The 14508-nt window shown below is 46.5% G+C and overlaps 1 protein-coding gene across 1 annotated transcript; it reads right to left on the bottom strand.

Moving 5' to 3' along the window:
• Positions 1–26: 26 nt before the first annotated feature.
• Positions 27–3985, bottom strand: TIMM8A (translocase of inner mitochondrial membrane 8A). The gene is made up of 2 exons (XM_083159034.1): positions 3776–3985; positions 27–464 (listed from the first exon to the last, which is right to left on the bottom strand). Exons 1-2 carry the CDS (start codon positions 3875–3877, stop codon positions 303–305), a joined length of 264 nt encoding a protein of 87 aa, XP_083015160.1. The 5' UTR covers positions 3878–3985; the 3' UTR covers positions 27–302.
• Positions 3986–14508: the final 10523 nt, after the last annotated feature.

Here is a 14508-nt window from a genome sequence, read left to right as displayed (position 1 = left end):
GAAAAAAACAATTTGTGTACGATACATGAACATTTCCATTTATTGCAATCAGTAACGGATTAAAAAAAGAAAAAAAGTCCTGTCCTCCAACATCGTGCATTATTTTGTGCAAAAAGAAGTTGAAGCCTTAAGACCAGTTGGAAAGGGTTGTAGAGGTCTTGCCCAGGTGATAGAGAGCAGTCTACAGACTCAGGCACTCAGAGAAGGCAGCTTTCTGGGTATGGTGTAGACTAAGTAAAGACTACCACTGCAAGACAGAAATGATGTTGAATGCCCAGAAAATCAGTTAAACAGAAAATCCTTCAGTCAGAAAGGCTCTCTGAAAAGGATGCCTTGGATTTCTGCGTTTCCTCTAGTCGGTTTAAGATGAATTGGCTTGTGTCTATGAATCTCTCCACACAGTTCACAAAGCAGCCTTCACATCGAGAATCCAACTTTGGTCCTGGCTTATCCATACATTTATCCTGTGAATAAATGACATAGATGTAATACAAAGTGTCAAATAAAACAACTGGTTCATTATGCTAAATTTATAATGAACAAAAAAATATATTTATATATCCATCCCGAGTGGGGTTTATGGAAGGCACCTCATTTTTACTTTCTGATGAGGAAGTGCTACTAATAGATAGATATATCTATATATAGATAGTGAAGTAAATTAGGCCGCTCACCGGACTTTGTTTGCAAATGAAGTATTTAAAGGATCATTCCTCCATATCAACCAACATTAAAATGCTGTGGATGACCGTGCAGGGATACTTTAACTAGTAAAAAGTCTGTTTCCATCTTGCTGTGAGTTGCGGTGGGAGATACAATAGTACCAGAGCATCTACAGTCTGATGCAGTTGCTCAAAAAAGCAGCTATCCCCACAATGCCTACCACATACATACAGTACATACACACACCTACAGTATATTAAGAAATAATGAATGGGCCTCTAAACTTTCAACTTTAATAGACTCCTTTGTATATTTATTTTTGTTTTGGTTTCATTGTACAGTGAGGAATATGAAACTTGAGGGGTGAGTGTTATGCCTACTGTGGCAACCCACATATAGACAAAATGACTGGTATGGAAATAAATCACGAACCTGATGCTGTTCTTACAGTAATTGTGGATAGACCCCCACATGCCTTTACACACTTGCTCATCTTCTGGAATACCTTACAGTGAAGCACCAACACGCTGTCTCTCGTGGAGATATTGACAAGCTGGCCCACATATCTAAGGAAGCAAGGTCAGTGGGGTGTGGGTCATAGGATTGACAGTGAATAGATCAACCACTATTGGTCAACAGGCCATAGCTCGACAAGTAAAATGTTGACATACCTAATGTCAACATGGTCTAAAGGTCAACACAAGCAAAAGGTCAACATGGAAAAGGACATGAGTTTTTCACTTTTTTCTTGTTTCTAGGGCGACCTGGGACATTGTATAAGTGTACCACGTTTGCTCGCCATGCTTTGGACACAGTGCCTTGCAGTCCAACTCTGCCCACTTGGACAGTCAAGTATGAAAGACTTTTTTTGGGGAAAATCCCCATGAAAAACCTTTTCCGTGTCAGCCTTTTGGCCATATCGACCTAAGATATTTTGAAATTTTTCATGTGTCGACTTATGGCCTGTTGACCGATAGTGGTCGACCTAGTGACTGTCAGGGACTTGTGGTTCAATATAGCCCATACCGAGCTGCCCGGCTTCTACACTACAAAAAATTTGAATAAAACCCCTTTCCACGTTGAACAATGGAAGTTGTACTATCACTCTTAAGAATTTGCTCTTCCCTGGTCTGGAAGATGCCGAGGTTCAACTTGAGACATGCCCCCACTCGGGGGTTCCCAAGGTGGCCTGGAAACCCGTCATACCATTGGTTTGACAGCAGGCTCAGTGCCTTGACGACGGGAACCTCCAGTGGAGGAGAATGAGAAGGAGGATCCTCTACCTCTAGCTGATGTAAAGGATCCTCTGGGTCTGCCTCTGAACTGAGTACTCATGTTTGCAGAAACAGTACAGAGTAGATGTTAATGCCAGTGTCAGTTGTGGAGTATTTTTTAAATTTATTTTTTGAGGAGGAAATGTGGCCATGCCTCACAGATTTAGTACCCCCAGATTTTGCCAGAACAAAGGTGACAACCCTCCAGTCAGAACTCTGTACACAGCTTACAGCTAACTTCTAATTACAATACTTTAATAGGGTATCTGGTCATTAATTTCAGTGTCTAGGTCAACAGTTAAAAGGTCGACCGCTATTGGTAGACGGGCAGAAGGTTGACACATGAAAAGGTAGATATATATTAGGTCAAAAGGTAGACGCAAACAAAACGTTGACATTCGTTTTTCATATTTTATTTTAACCGACTTGTTCATACTTTACCATCCAAGTGGGCATAAAGGGAGAATAGTGTGCCAAGCACAGCGAAGCACCATGCCCAAAGCATGGCGAGTGTACTTGTTATACTGATACAGTGTCCATGACAACCTAGACACAAAACATGAAAACCTCATGTCGACAGTTTGCTTGTGTTGACCTTTTCATGTGCCAACCTGCAAGTTCTAAACCAAGTTAAGACCATCTCTAAAAACAACTTTGCACATGAGTTTTTAAAGGTGGTTTTTCCACTTAACCTTCCACATGAACACGCCATGCTGTTCACTTGGTGTCCATGTCAATTTAAGTCAGCAGACATAAAAATACATAAAACCTTTTGTCAACTTTTTCCACGTCGACATATTGTCTGTGTCAACATTTTTTTTTCACGTGTCAACCTTTGGCCTGTCGATCAATAGTGCTCAACCTGTTGACCCTATGACCCTTACCCATTGAGGACAGCAAGTCCTCTGGGCACCATGCTTTTAGTTTCCTATGTATTTTGAAGGTATGGACAGTCATGATTATACTACACTATGGAGGTCATTCTGGTTGACTCGCAAAGCTGCAAATTTTGCAGCTTTGCAATCAACTAAAAGCCGCCTGCACAGCAAACGTCCCCGTACATTTGCGAATGGATATTTTGCATGAACATTCATTCACAGCCTTGCATGCAGGGAAGAAATCAATCAATGGTCGCCGATCTGGTGATTCAGATTTGCGGCGCCCATCTACGTTAACAGAGCGGGCAGCTGACATCCGATGACGTCATCTAACCGCCTGCGGCACCCGCGTCACAGTACCATTGGCATGGGAACTCCCAGCGTTTTCATGGGAGCATACCCATGGGAGCAACCGGTGCTCCCAGCCTGCACTAACGGGCCGGCAACTATGCAAGTCCCCTAGTCATGCGCTTAAATGGTTACGTGACGACCTCCTATAAGGGATTATTTGGCTAGCTACACTGACTAATTTACAGTGCTGGGCAACACCGGCCCTCCAGGTGTTAATGAACTACACATCCCAGAATGCTTTGCATTAGTTTTGCTATGGGGCCATGCTGAAACTGATGCAAGGCATGCTGGGATGTGTAGTTCATCAACATCTGGAGGGCCGGTGTTGCCCAGCCCTGGACTAATAGGACAACTGTCCCTTTAACATGAGGCATGAAAAGAAGTGTACAAAGTAGCCTTGGATAGATGACTGGCCATACAGTCAAAATGCATAGGAAAACTGAAAGCATGGTGCCTGAAGGACTTGCTGTCCTCAATGCCCCGACTGCAGCACAGCATCATGGCATTGCAGAATCACCCAATGCATAGCACCAGGATCGATGCGACTCTGTGCATACAGGCATTGCATACGGCACAGTGTAAGTATTTATATATAGCACATCTACGTACCCAGCATAGCTCAGTGAGCTGATGGACCAGGGTTTGGAATCGTTGTTTTTGAGTCTGTACTTCAATAAATCTCTGTAGCTCGGGATCTGCGGCAGCCTCCATCTTGTATGGCAGCGACAGAAGCAGCACCTACTGTAGGCCTGACAGCGGCGCCGGCACAGTGACCTTCACCATGCTCCGGAACAGGACGCCCCCACCGCACATTGTTGCGCTATAGGACAGGGGGCCGCCATCTTGGTACTCTTCTCGTGTCACAGCGGCGGCCATGTTGGTGCCCCCATCTAGAGCATTAATAATAATAAAAAAAATCGCAGCTTCTTGTCTGTGATTTTAATATAATTACGACATATACACAAGTGCAAAGCATGCTAAAACGAATGATTTAATTCCATAACGTGGTTTTTCCCTCTGGACAATGACTGTCCTTGTTGACACTGACAAAAAATGTAGAAACACATTATTGGTTACATATATTTGCACAAATTTATTGTTTCAAGCCCCCAAGGAAAAAAAAAAGCCAAGGGCTGCACACCAGTGAAAAATCTATAGGGTTGTTTTCACTTTCTGTATATATCTTCTGCTTCCTAATCTTTGTTTCACTTTCTGTATATAGCTTTGACTGAGCGACAAGGGGTGCGGTGCAGTGTTTTGTTGGAACAGTCCGGCCTGCTCGGTGGGAGGCTGCAGTGGATACGTGACATCACACGCAGTTGCCGCAAGGCCCGCAACCCAAAACATGGCCGGCCTGCACCTGGCTGCAAAGCAAAGGAGCAGACGGTTAAGTACCACTTGCACTTTATCGCTGTGCCAACAAATTTTTGTCCCCCCCACATGCTATCGAATGTTCCCTAAACTTGTACCCATCACTCTGAATCAGGCCTAAAGTCCACACAGTTACAGGTTTACATGTGCAAGTCTGGATTGTGTTGTAACATTAAATTCTTGGTAGCGAATGTGTGCTCCGTAAACCATAGTTTCTGAAATGTACTTTTATTTTGTTAAAAAGCATTACAACTGGCACTACTGGGAACATGATATGTAACTGGCACTAAATATGTGCAAGAAAATGATTGCTTATCATTCGAATGCAGTGCCGCGAGGGGCGGTGGTACGCGTCCTCCGACCTTTTCATACCCCCACTATCCACGTCGGCATGGAGTTGATTTTATATAGTGCGGCGAGCGCAGCGAGCCCGAACCGTGGCGAGCGGATGCGCATTACTTCACAGGTATTACGCGTCCCCTCGCGGGGTGCGATGCGCACGCCGTGCTTCGGGCTCGCTGCGCTCGCCACACTATATAAAATCAACTCCACGCAGACGTGGATAGTGGGGGTATGAAAAGGTTGTACCGTCGCCCCCCGCGGCCCCTCGCGGACTCGCTGCGCTCGCCACGCTTCGTGTTGGCGTTCATCGTGGGGTGGCGTTAACAATGGGGGGGCATTTCACATACAAATTACCCATCAAGATGGGTATATTATCAAAAATCGGGTATGGTGGACCATTTAACATTGTTCCCTATGTAAAATCGGGTCCATCGCATTGGTCGCATCGCATGCCATTACAATAGCATGCGATGGACCCATTTTTACAATTGTCAGGAAAGGTGAAAAAAAGCCCGAAATCGGGTCGGTCGGGTCCCATCGCATACCTTAACTTAAGGTATGCGATGGGACCCGATGGGCGCCGTGCTAGGAAACAAGTCCCCTTTTTTTTTATGTTTTGAAACTTTGTTTCATACACAAATAAATTATATTTGTGCGTATATCATGTGTTTGATATGTTTATACAACATAAATGTATTTTGTGTTTACACATTGGTCTCGTGCTTAAAATACCTAATTGAAATATAAATTATTCCGAAAACTGAATAATCCATTATCCAAAATGCTTCTGATCCCGAGCATTTTGGATAAGGGATAATCAACCTGTGCATGCTTAGGTAATGTAAAAATAAATAACCTGGGGTAAAGCAAGATATCGACCTTATGTATGTCCTTTATTTTTATCATGTAATAATATATTAGTTAAAGGGAATGTGTCAAATTGGAGTGGGATTAATATATGGGATTGTAATTTTCATTCTTGATTTTTTAATTTATTTTTATTTTTATTTCTATATTGTATCTGTGTAATAATATTAAATTGCTTTCATATACTCCAGTTGGGTGCGCAGCTCTATTTCTCTATAATATATGGGATTAACATATGATTTTGCTAAACAAATAAAAAAAGACTGGCCAGTTTCTCTTTAAAAACAAATTAATATTGCTGAAATATGCTGTGTGAAAATATATTAGTTTCAAAACAGTAAAAGGTAATAGTAATGGAAGCCTTATCGAGGTTAACGTGACAGGCAAAAAAATGTAACATGCAGTGATAAAATACAAAGAGATGGATAGTGTAAAATAAAAGTAATTCTCAGTTCCTCAGTTCTAAAAATTCCTTAAAGAGAAGTCCGTGCTAAAGGCTAGAGATCCTTAAAGAATCATAAGTCTCATTCCTTAAAGATTTAGCACTATTAACCCCTTGAGTGGTTTGCCCGGAAATTTTCCGGGCCCGGCTGCGCTGCCGCAGCAGGCTGTCCTGGAAAATTTCCGGGCATACCACTAATATACAATAGGTGCGCGCCAGTGGTGTCCAGGTGTGCACCACTGGCGCAGCACCTCTAGAGCCCACCCCAGTCACAACCTTGCAGTCCCCCCCATCAGAGGCGTAGGGAGGGCGGAGCCACCGGAGCTCATGCTCCGGGCGCCGATTGGTGGAATGGCGCCGCCGGCCCGCCCCCCTCCGCAAATGATCCCTGCACAAGTTCAAGTATAATACTATCTAACGGGCAGCGTGTGCCGGCGGCTGCCCTGCCCGGCGCCTGCCTCTTGCCCTGCTCGCCCGGTCCCTGCCGCCAAGCGCCACGGGCGGTGAGGCCGGGCGGCGGGCTGACACTCCTCTCTGTCCTCAATTGCTGCTGCTGCTCTGTCCGGCTTCCGGGCAGCGCAGCATAGCAGCACCCCAGACTCCTCCCAGAGTCACTGCCTCTGCTACGCAGAGTGATTCACGCCCTCCTCCCTGGCTACAGCAGCATCATCAGCCTTCCCAAGCGCTGGCTGTAGCCTGGAGGAGGAGAAGGTGTTCTGCTGCCGCCCGTGCTGCCCTGTTATCCGATTATTCAAGGTGGATTTTTTTTATACAGCTAATGAATGTTTTTCATAATAAACATAGTAATAAACTTGGGGTTTAGGGGATTCGTGGGGCCCGGGAGAGGGGGGGGGGGAGAGTGAATCTCTCTGGCTTCTGCTGCCGCCCTGCTGTGCTGTATATATATATTTATTTACAGCTGTCAGCATCTTATATAGCGCAGCAGATTCCGTTACAGCGTCTTATATAGCGCAGCAGATTCCATCAGTGTCTTATATAGCGCAGCAGATTCCGTTATAGTGTCTTATATAGTGCAGCAGATTCCGTTACAGCGTCTTATATAGCGCAGCAGATTCCGTTACAGCATCTTATATAGCGCAGCAGATTCCGTTACAGTGCATTATATAGCGCAGCAGATTCCGTTACAGTGTCTTATATAGCGCAGCAGATTTCGTTAGTGTCTTATATAGCGCAGCAGATTCCGTTACAGTGTCTTATATAGCTCAGCAGATTCCATTACAGTGTCTTATATAGTGCAGCAGATTCCGTTACAGGTTGTTATATAGCGCAGCAGATTCCGTTACAGCGTCTTATATAGCGCAGAAGATTCCGTTACAGTGTCTTATATAGCGCAGCAGATTCCGTTAGTGTCTTATATAGCGCAGCAGATTCCGTTACAGCATCTTATCTAGCGCAGCACATTCCTCTAAAGCGTCTTATATAGCACAGCAGATTCCGTTACAGTGTCTTATATGGCACAGCAGATTCCGTCAGTGTCTTATATAGTGCAGCAGATTCCGTTACAGGTTGTTATATAGCGCAGCAGATTCCGTTACATCGTCTTATATAGCGCAGCAGATTCCGTTACAGCGTCTTATATAGCGCAGCAGATTCCGTTACAGTGTCAGTGTCTTATATAGCGCAGCAGATTCCGTTACAGTGTCTTATATAGCGCAGCAGATTCCGCTACAGCATCTTATATAGCGCAGCAGACTCCGTTACAGTATCTTATATAGCGCAGCAGATTCCGTTACAGCGTCTTATATAGCGCAGCAGATTCCGTTACAGCGTCTTATATAGCGCAGCAGATTCCGTTACAGTGTCTTATATAGCGCAGCAGATTCTGTTACAGTGTCTTATATAGTGTCTTATTTTTTAATTTTTTTTTTCTTTTCAAATGTAACATGCCAACACATGTTAGCCACGCCCCCAATTCATTACCGGGGGGGGGGGGGGCGCGCGAAATATGCCCTTGCTCCGGGCACCATGGCACCTAGCTACACCGCTGCCTCCCATCATCTTTGGCCCGGCGATCGATACGCCGGAGCTCCCCTGACCCGCCCACCAGCCAACCATCACTCATTTTACAGTGATGTCAGCGGCAGGCTCAGGTATGGTCGGTGCGGCTCGGGGGGACTCGGGAGCGCTCAGGCACCCGAGTCCTCCCGAGCCGCCGCGAACATCCCCCAGCCTGCCGCCGACGTCACTGCTGAATGTGACAGGTGGCCGGCTAAGGCAGCGTGGACAGCGTCGGCAGGGAAGCTCCGGCGTACTTTGTCCTGACCCAGCAAAACCCACCACTCAAGGGGTTAAGCACTTACTTTACTTATTCCTTTGGCAGAAACATCAGCAACGGGCCGGGGTCCGTGTTTTAGTCCAGGGGCGAGCAGGTCCTCTACTCAGTATCCGGAATGTTGGCAGTGCTTTCTTTGCATCTCACCTCCTGGGACCATGATGGTTTGCGCAAAGCATCTGTACGGATGGGACTCCTGTAGTTAGGTGCCAGACTTTGAGTGGAGATGTTGGGCTTCCAGGTTTGAGACAAGTGAGTATGTTCGCACATTTGTGAATTTGCAGCAGGCAGCGTTAAGATAGATGCCGCCTGCCAGAGAGAAATCCGGTTTGTTTTCGATGTGCAAATAGATGTGTACAGCTGCAAACCTATTCGCAGTAGTGGCAATATGTTTAAAAAAATTAGTAAGCAGCTCACCATGTAATGATTTTTAGATGGTGGTCTGGATACTCCACATTACTCTCATGTGGAGAGATGCTGTCTCTGCCACACTCCTCCCCCTTAGCTTCAATAACCCTGGTGAAGCTACTAAATTTTCAGGTAAGCTCTCTGCCTCGCCCACCTCTACTTATGTCATCCACCCGGGTACACAGCCCTTCACCACTTCCTAAATTGTGAGTTACAAGGGGGGACACCTATGTGCCCGGAGAGACTTTAAAATGGCCTCTACCTTAGGTAGGTGTGATCCCCAGTCAGAGCTGAAGATAACAATGTCGTCTAAATATGCAGCTGCATTTTCTCTGTGGGGTCGCTTTGTACTGAAATAAGCCCTCTGGGGTAGATTAATGTAGAACTATATATACACAATTGAATTTGTGGTCAATGGTGTATATAAAAGAGAGCGCCACACGATTGGATTGATAATACAGAATTCATTAATTTATTAATATAGCATATTTTAAAAAATTATATAAAAAAAATTAATCCATTAAATGATATAGACAATAATTAATTGCCGCTTCAGCACTATCCCCCCGACCACCATTGTTGCCAGCTGATTGTCTTGCTGAGCGGGAGAAGACGGCTCACTCACCAACAACTACATCCTTGGCAAGCCTGTCAGCAGAGTGGTAAGAGCTTGAGCCTTGGAAACCTCACAATACTATTGCTGCCGGAATATTCTCACCAGTGGGATCTCTACACAACCTCCAATTCTGCTGGATTAATATAAAGGTTTCCCAGAGTAGACCCTAGGGTTCAATACAACCATATTACCCTCTTCCTTTTGGGGTCATCTCCAACACAACACAAATTTGCATTCTCCACTGAGAGTCCTACCATTTCTTTCCGATTTCTACCAAAGCCTAACAGGGGCCCTTATTCTGATTGACGCGTACTTTACCGCATACTTTCGGATCGCGTCTTTACGGCGTCTGCGCATGCGTGGAGAACGCAACGCGCATGTGCCACGCCTTGACTCCGTACCTGTTCGGCCAAATCCCGTCCAAAACTGTTCCCCGCAATCAGTCGGGAAATATGGGCGTATTATGGGCGTCATGCGGAATGACACATGGGCGTAGTTTCAAAGTGGGCAAAACGGGGCGGAAACATGGGCGGACACGGGGGAGTACACTTATGTTGGGGGGCGTACATTCGGATACCACTCCGAATGCACGCGATCAAAAAGGGCAGAAATGTGCGGTGTCCACAAGTGTACTATTGCTTTGCGGACACCACTCGTTCATGCGGTAGGCGAACGGACCGCCTAATGACTACAAGCATTAACACCTGAACCCAATAGAATCTACTCCTTTACTCATTACTCACTAATAGGACGCTTGTCAGTGCTTTAATTGAAACCATTGCTGCTTCAAGGAAACCTTACTAATCCCCCACATATGCTGTACTTGTCAGACACTTAAAAACTGCTAACAATGGACATGACTGAATATTAATACTATCAATACACATGTGTATTCGACATGTACTCATGAAACCACACATTTTTGGTAAAGTAAACAAATTTATTTCTATACATGTCACAGTCAATGCCACTGTGATGCAATGACCAAAAAATACAAAATCCCAAAAATAAACAACATGGCAGGAATGTCCCAAAATAAATAATAATACAAAACAAATATGATTGCACACAGATGGACTCCAGCACCTCCTATGTGCCACTGCACATGCAGCCAGTGGGAAATGAGGAGGCTGCTGGCCCTTCTACAGCAGGCCAACCTGCACCTGACCATTCTACAGCAGGGCAACCTACACCTGGCCCTTCTGCAGCAGGCCAACCTGCAGCTGGCTCATATGCACCATCAGCAGAATCATTTGGAACACAACCGGGGACTTCACAAGATAGTACCATGGCCATCACTTCAAGTACAGCTGACAGTAATGGCAGGCAAAAGAGGGCAACAGGGGCACCAAAAAGGACATATGAAGCAAGGGCTCATCTGGTTACCCTCAGCACGTGATTGGACACAAGAAGCTGACACACACAGCACAATGGAAGATTTGGGACCACATAACGGTGGAGATTAATGCAGCCACAAGTTCATTTGCGACCACGTTTGGCCTTGGTAGGCTCCTTGGCCTGTGCAGCAGCTCTTCTGGCACGGGCAGATGCTGGGGCAGGTGGAGCAGATGATGTTGAGGGGTTGGCTGGTCTACCCCTCCTGCCAGCAGGGAGTGTTGCCGGTGGTAATGCACCAGAAACGGATGACATTAGGACCCTGTTGCTGGTAACCAGCTCCACCATAAGCTCATTATGGTGGAGGAGGAGATCATTTTGGCGGGTGGCTTGCTCGGCCAGCACCTGAGCACTTGCAGCCATGGCCTGATGTGACTCAGCCATGGCCTGCATGCTCGCAGCGATGGCCTGCTGGGTGCTGACCAAGCTCGCCAGGATCTCCTCGGTCCTATGCATCCGTTCTGATGCCAACTCTCCCTGCTGGTTGATGTCCCCAAGCATGTTGGCCAAGGCGGCCAAATCGGCTTGGTCCGATGGCTGCTGCTGCACAGGCCTACCCCTGGGGCCAGGTGGCACGGACTCCTCCACCTCCTGAGCAGAGTCGTCACCAAGCGGTGGGTTGTCTGTGGAAAAAGATAAACAAAATTAGGACACATTCTAAGATAATTACTTGCACAAGTTTATGGCATGACCAATATTTACCTTCAATAAAAGACGCAAACACTTCAGCTGGGGCCTCGCTATCCATCGTGCTCACCCCCCTGATCTCCTCAACTGATATACAGCTCTCGGCCATCAACTCCAGGGGGGTGAGCTCTAGCCCTGATGGCATGGGCCCGGCCCCAGATGTCTGGCTGTGTTCCCACCGCTTGGTCATCTTCCTCTTCAGGTTGGTTTTGAAGTCCTGCCACCTGCAATGTAAGTTGACATATTAATACGTCACTCCAGATGTTAGCTGTTGCAGCCATTGCTCTGTGCTACATATTACGACATGTGATTAATGTCCAATAGATAATATTACATGCAACTATGATATCAACCGTTACAATACACATTCACAATCACCCTACTCTAACTCTCAACGAAATAACATGTCAATAATGTCTGTGTATCGTAACAACCTCACGGGCCATTTGCAAAATCCATCTAAGCATCAATTAAATCATTACTTGGCTATTACTGGGCACATGTATCACAAAACAACTTGCCTCTTCTTCACATGGTCCGTCTCACGAACTTGTGGCGCTACTTCATTAATCTCTGCCGTTATCTGTTCCCAAATCTTCCATCTGCGTGTGTGTGTCAGCTTCTCCGATGGACACTCAATCCAATCACGTGCTCGGGGAACCAGGATGGCAAGCTCCTGTGCTTCATATGCCTTATTTTTTTTTGGTGGTTCCTCTGTTGCCCTGGCTCTCCCCTTGCCACGTCCATGGCCACGCCCCCTGTCACGTGTCGCTGCACTTGAAGTGCTGGCCATGGTACTACCTTGTGAAGTCCCCGGTTGTGTTCCAAACAATTCTGCTGATGGTGCATATGAGCCAGCTGCAGGTTGGCCTGCTGCAGAAGGGCCAGGTGCAGGTTGCCCTGCTGTAGAATGGTCAGGTGCAGGTTGCCCTGCTGTAGAAGGGCCAGCAGCCTCCTCATTACCCACTGGCCGCATGTGCAGTGGCACATAGGTGGTGCTGGAGTCCATCTGGTCAAATAGTTGCTGCAGGTCTGGGTCCACCTCTGGTTGTGATCCAGACATGTTAGCAACAACATTGTCACCTTCTAATACACCTTTATATACTGTTTGTGTATCCTGTTTGGCGGACATCAGCGGCAGCTGCGTTCCGTGCGTGAGCGTACGTCGCTGTTTTTTCGCGCCGCATACGGTGGCGGAAATTCCATTGTGTAAAACCTGGCGAAAGTTCGACATGAAATACTGGTCACCAATGCTAACATTGCATAGAATCTTCTGATACACCTGTGACTATTGCACAATACACATGCTATTTGCTAGCATGACATGACATTTGATTCATGACTACTGTGGTATTGTGGAGTTTGTTTGCAAGCTAAAAGTAGCCCAATCCCTTAGATAATCCAGGCCACAAGTCATGCAATACTCATCTCTACTGTTATAGACCACACATGTGAGAGGCCTATAAATAGTGACTGGCTGCTAGAATCATTTGTCTCCAGATCTGGACTTGTCAGGGTCTAAGGTAAGCTCTTCCATGCTCCTTGTAGATATGATATCCATTAACAATGTAAGTGTATGAATGTATGCACCATTGCCTCACTGCCTACAGATTGTTGGGCCAGCAAAGTGCGTGTCGCATTATTGCAACATGTCACATGTTCACTATTTCACTCACAGGTCTTAAACCTGTGTGGGTTCATCTATTGCAGGACAACATGTCCCAGCAATAGATGAAATGTCTCATAGTACATGATGTCGGCAAAAAATGCTGACACCTTTATCTGTGTGTTTAGGACGGTGTGTATTGAGTTCATATTATTGTTACATCATTATAGAGTCAAATGGATCTGCGGGATTTCACGGGGCGGCCATCTATTGTACGTATTGAAGCATACAAATCTATTTGTAGTCGGATATGGCCATTATGTGCATAGGTGCATCAGTATTTATGTTCATTTCTTTATAGGTTGCTGAAGCAATGATGCGCTACATGGAGAGGAGGCTAAGGGCACTTGCGGCTCTCCCCACTCGTCGCCCAAGGAGGCCAGGACGTGCTAGAATCTATCGCACACGGGTGACTCTGTTTGCTATGCCCGATGATGAGGTACTTACTAGGTACCGGTTACCGCCACATGTAATTCTGGATCTGCTCTCGTTAATTGAGAGTGATCTGGAACCTCTACACGGGATCACGACAGCAATTCCGCCTCACACACAGCTGCTGGCGGTGTTGCATTTCTGCGCCTCAGGATCATTCCAACAAGTAGTGGCAGTACTTGCTGGAATATCTCAGCCGGCCTTCTGCCGAATCCTGAGGCGTGTGACGTCGGCCATGTTCAGGCGCAAGGGGCACTTCATGGCCATGACATTTGCCACCGAGACCCTGCGCAGAAGCCAGCAGGCCTTCCATCAAATTGCTGGCTTCCCTAATGTGATAGGGGCTGTGGATGGCACCCATGTACCATTTGTGCCTCCATCTCGAAGTGAGAAGATATATAGGAACCGCAAATTGTTCCACTCACTGAACGTGATGGTGGTATGTGGCCCATCCATGGAGATTCTCGCCTTCAACTCGAAGTTTCCCGGAAGTGCCCATGACTCTCATGTCATCCGACAAACCGGGATATGGCAAAGACTACAAGAGCTGGAAGGCCGTGATGCGTGGGTTCTGGGTGACTCCGGTTACCCATGTACGCCCTGGCTACTTACGCCGTACAGCTACCCAGCACCGGGCCCACAGGAGGCATTCAATCGGGCGCATGTTGCCACCAGGCAAGTGGTGGAGCGCTCAATTGGCCTTTTAAAGGGTCGATTTAGAGTGCTCCACCGCACTGGTGGTGACTTACAATATGCGCCTCAAATGGTGTCGAGGATCGTGGGCCTGTGTATATTTTTCCACAACATTGCTGTGCGGCGTGAG

This window comes from Crinia signifera, chromosome 9 (assembly GCF_055691185.1).
Source record: "Crinia signifera chromosome 9, ASM5569118v1, whole genome shotgun sequence".
Lineage (NCBI taxonomy): Eukaryota > Metazoa > Chordata > Amphibia > Anura > Myobatrachidae > Crinia > Crinia signifera.
This window is presented reverse-complemented; position numbering and strand designations above follow the sequence as displayed.

What these genes read in the sequence shown, in the direction of transcription:
- TIMM8A (XM_083159034.1), bottom strand. Translation starts at nt 3,877, where the DNA reads ATGGAGGCTGCCGCAGATCCCGAGCTACAGAGATTTATTGAAGTACAG. An exon ending in AGCTCACTGAGCTATGCTGG is followed by an intron (nt 465 to 3,775) that starts GTACGTAGATGT and finishes ATTTATTCACAG; the next exon opens with GATAAATGTATGGATAAGCC.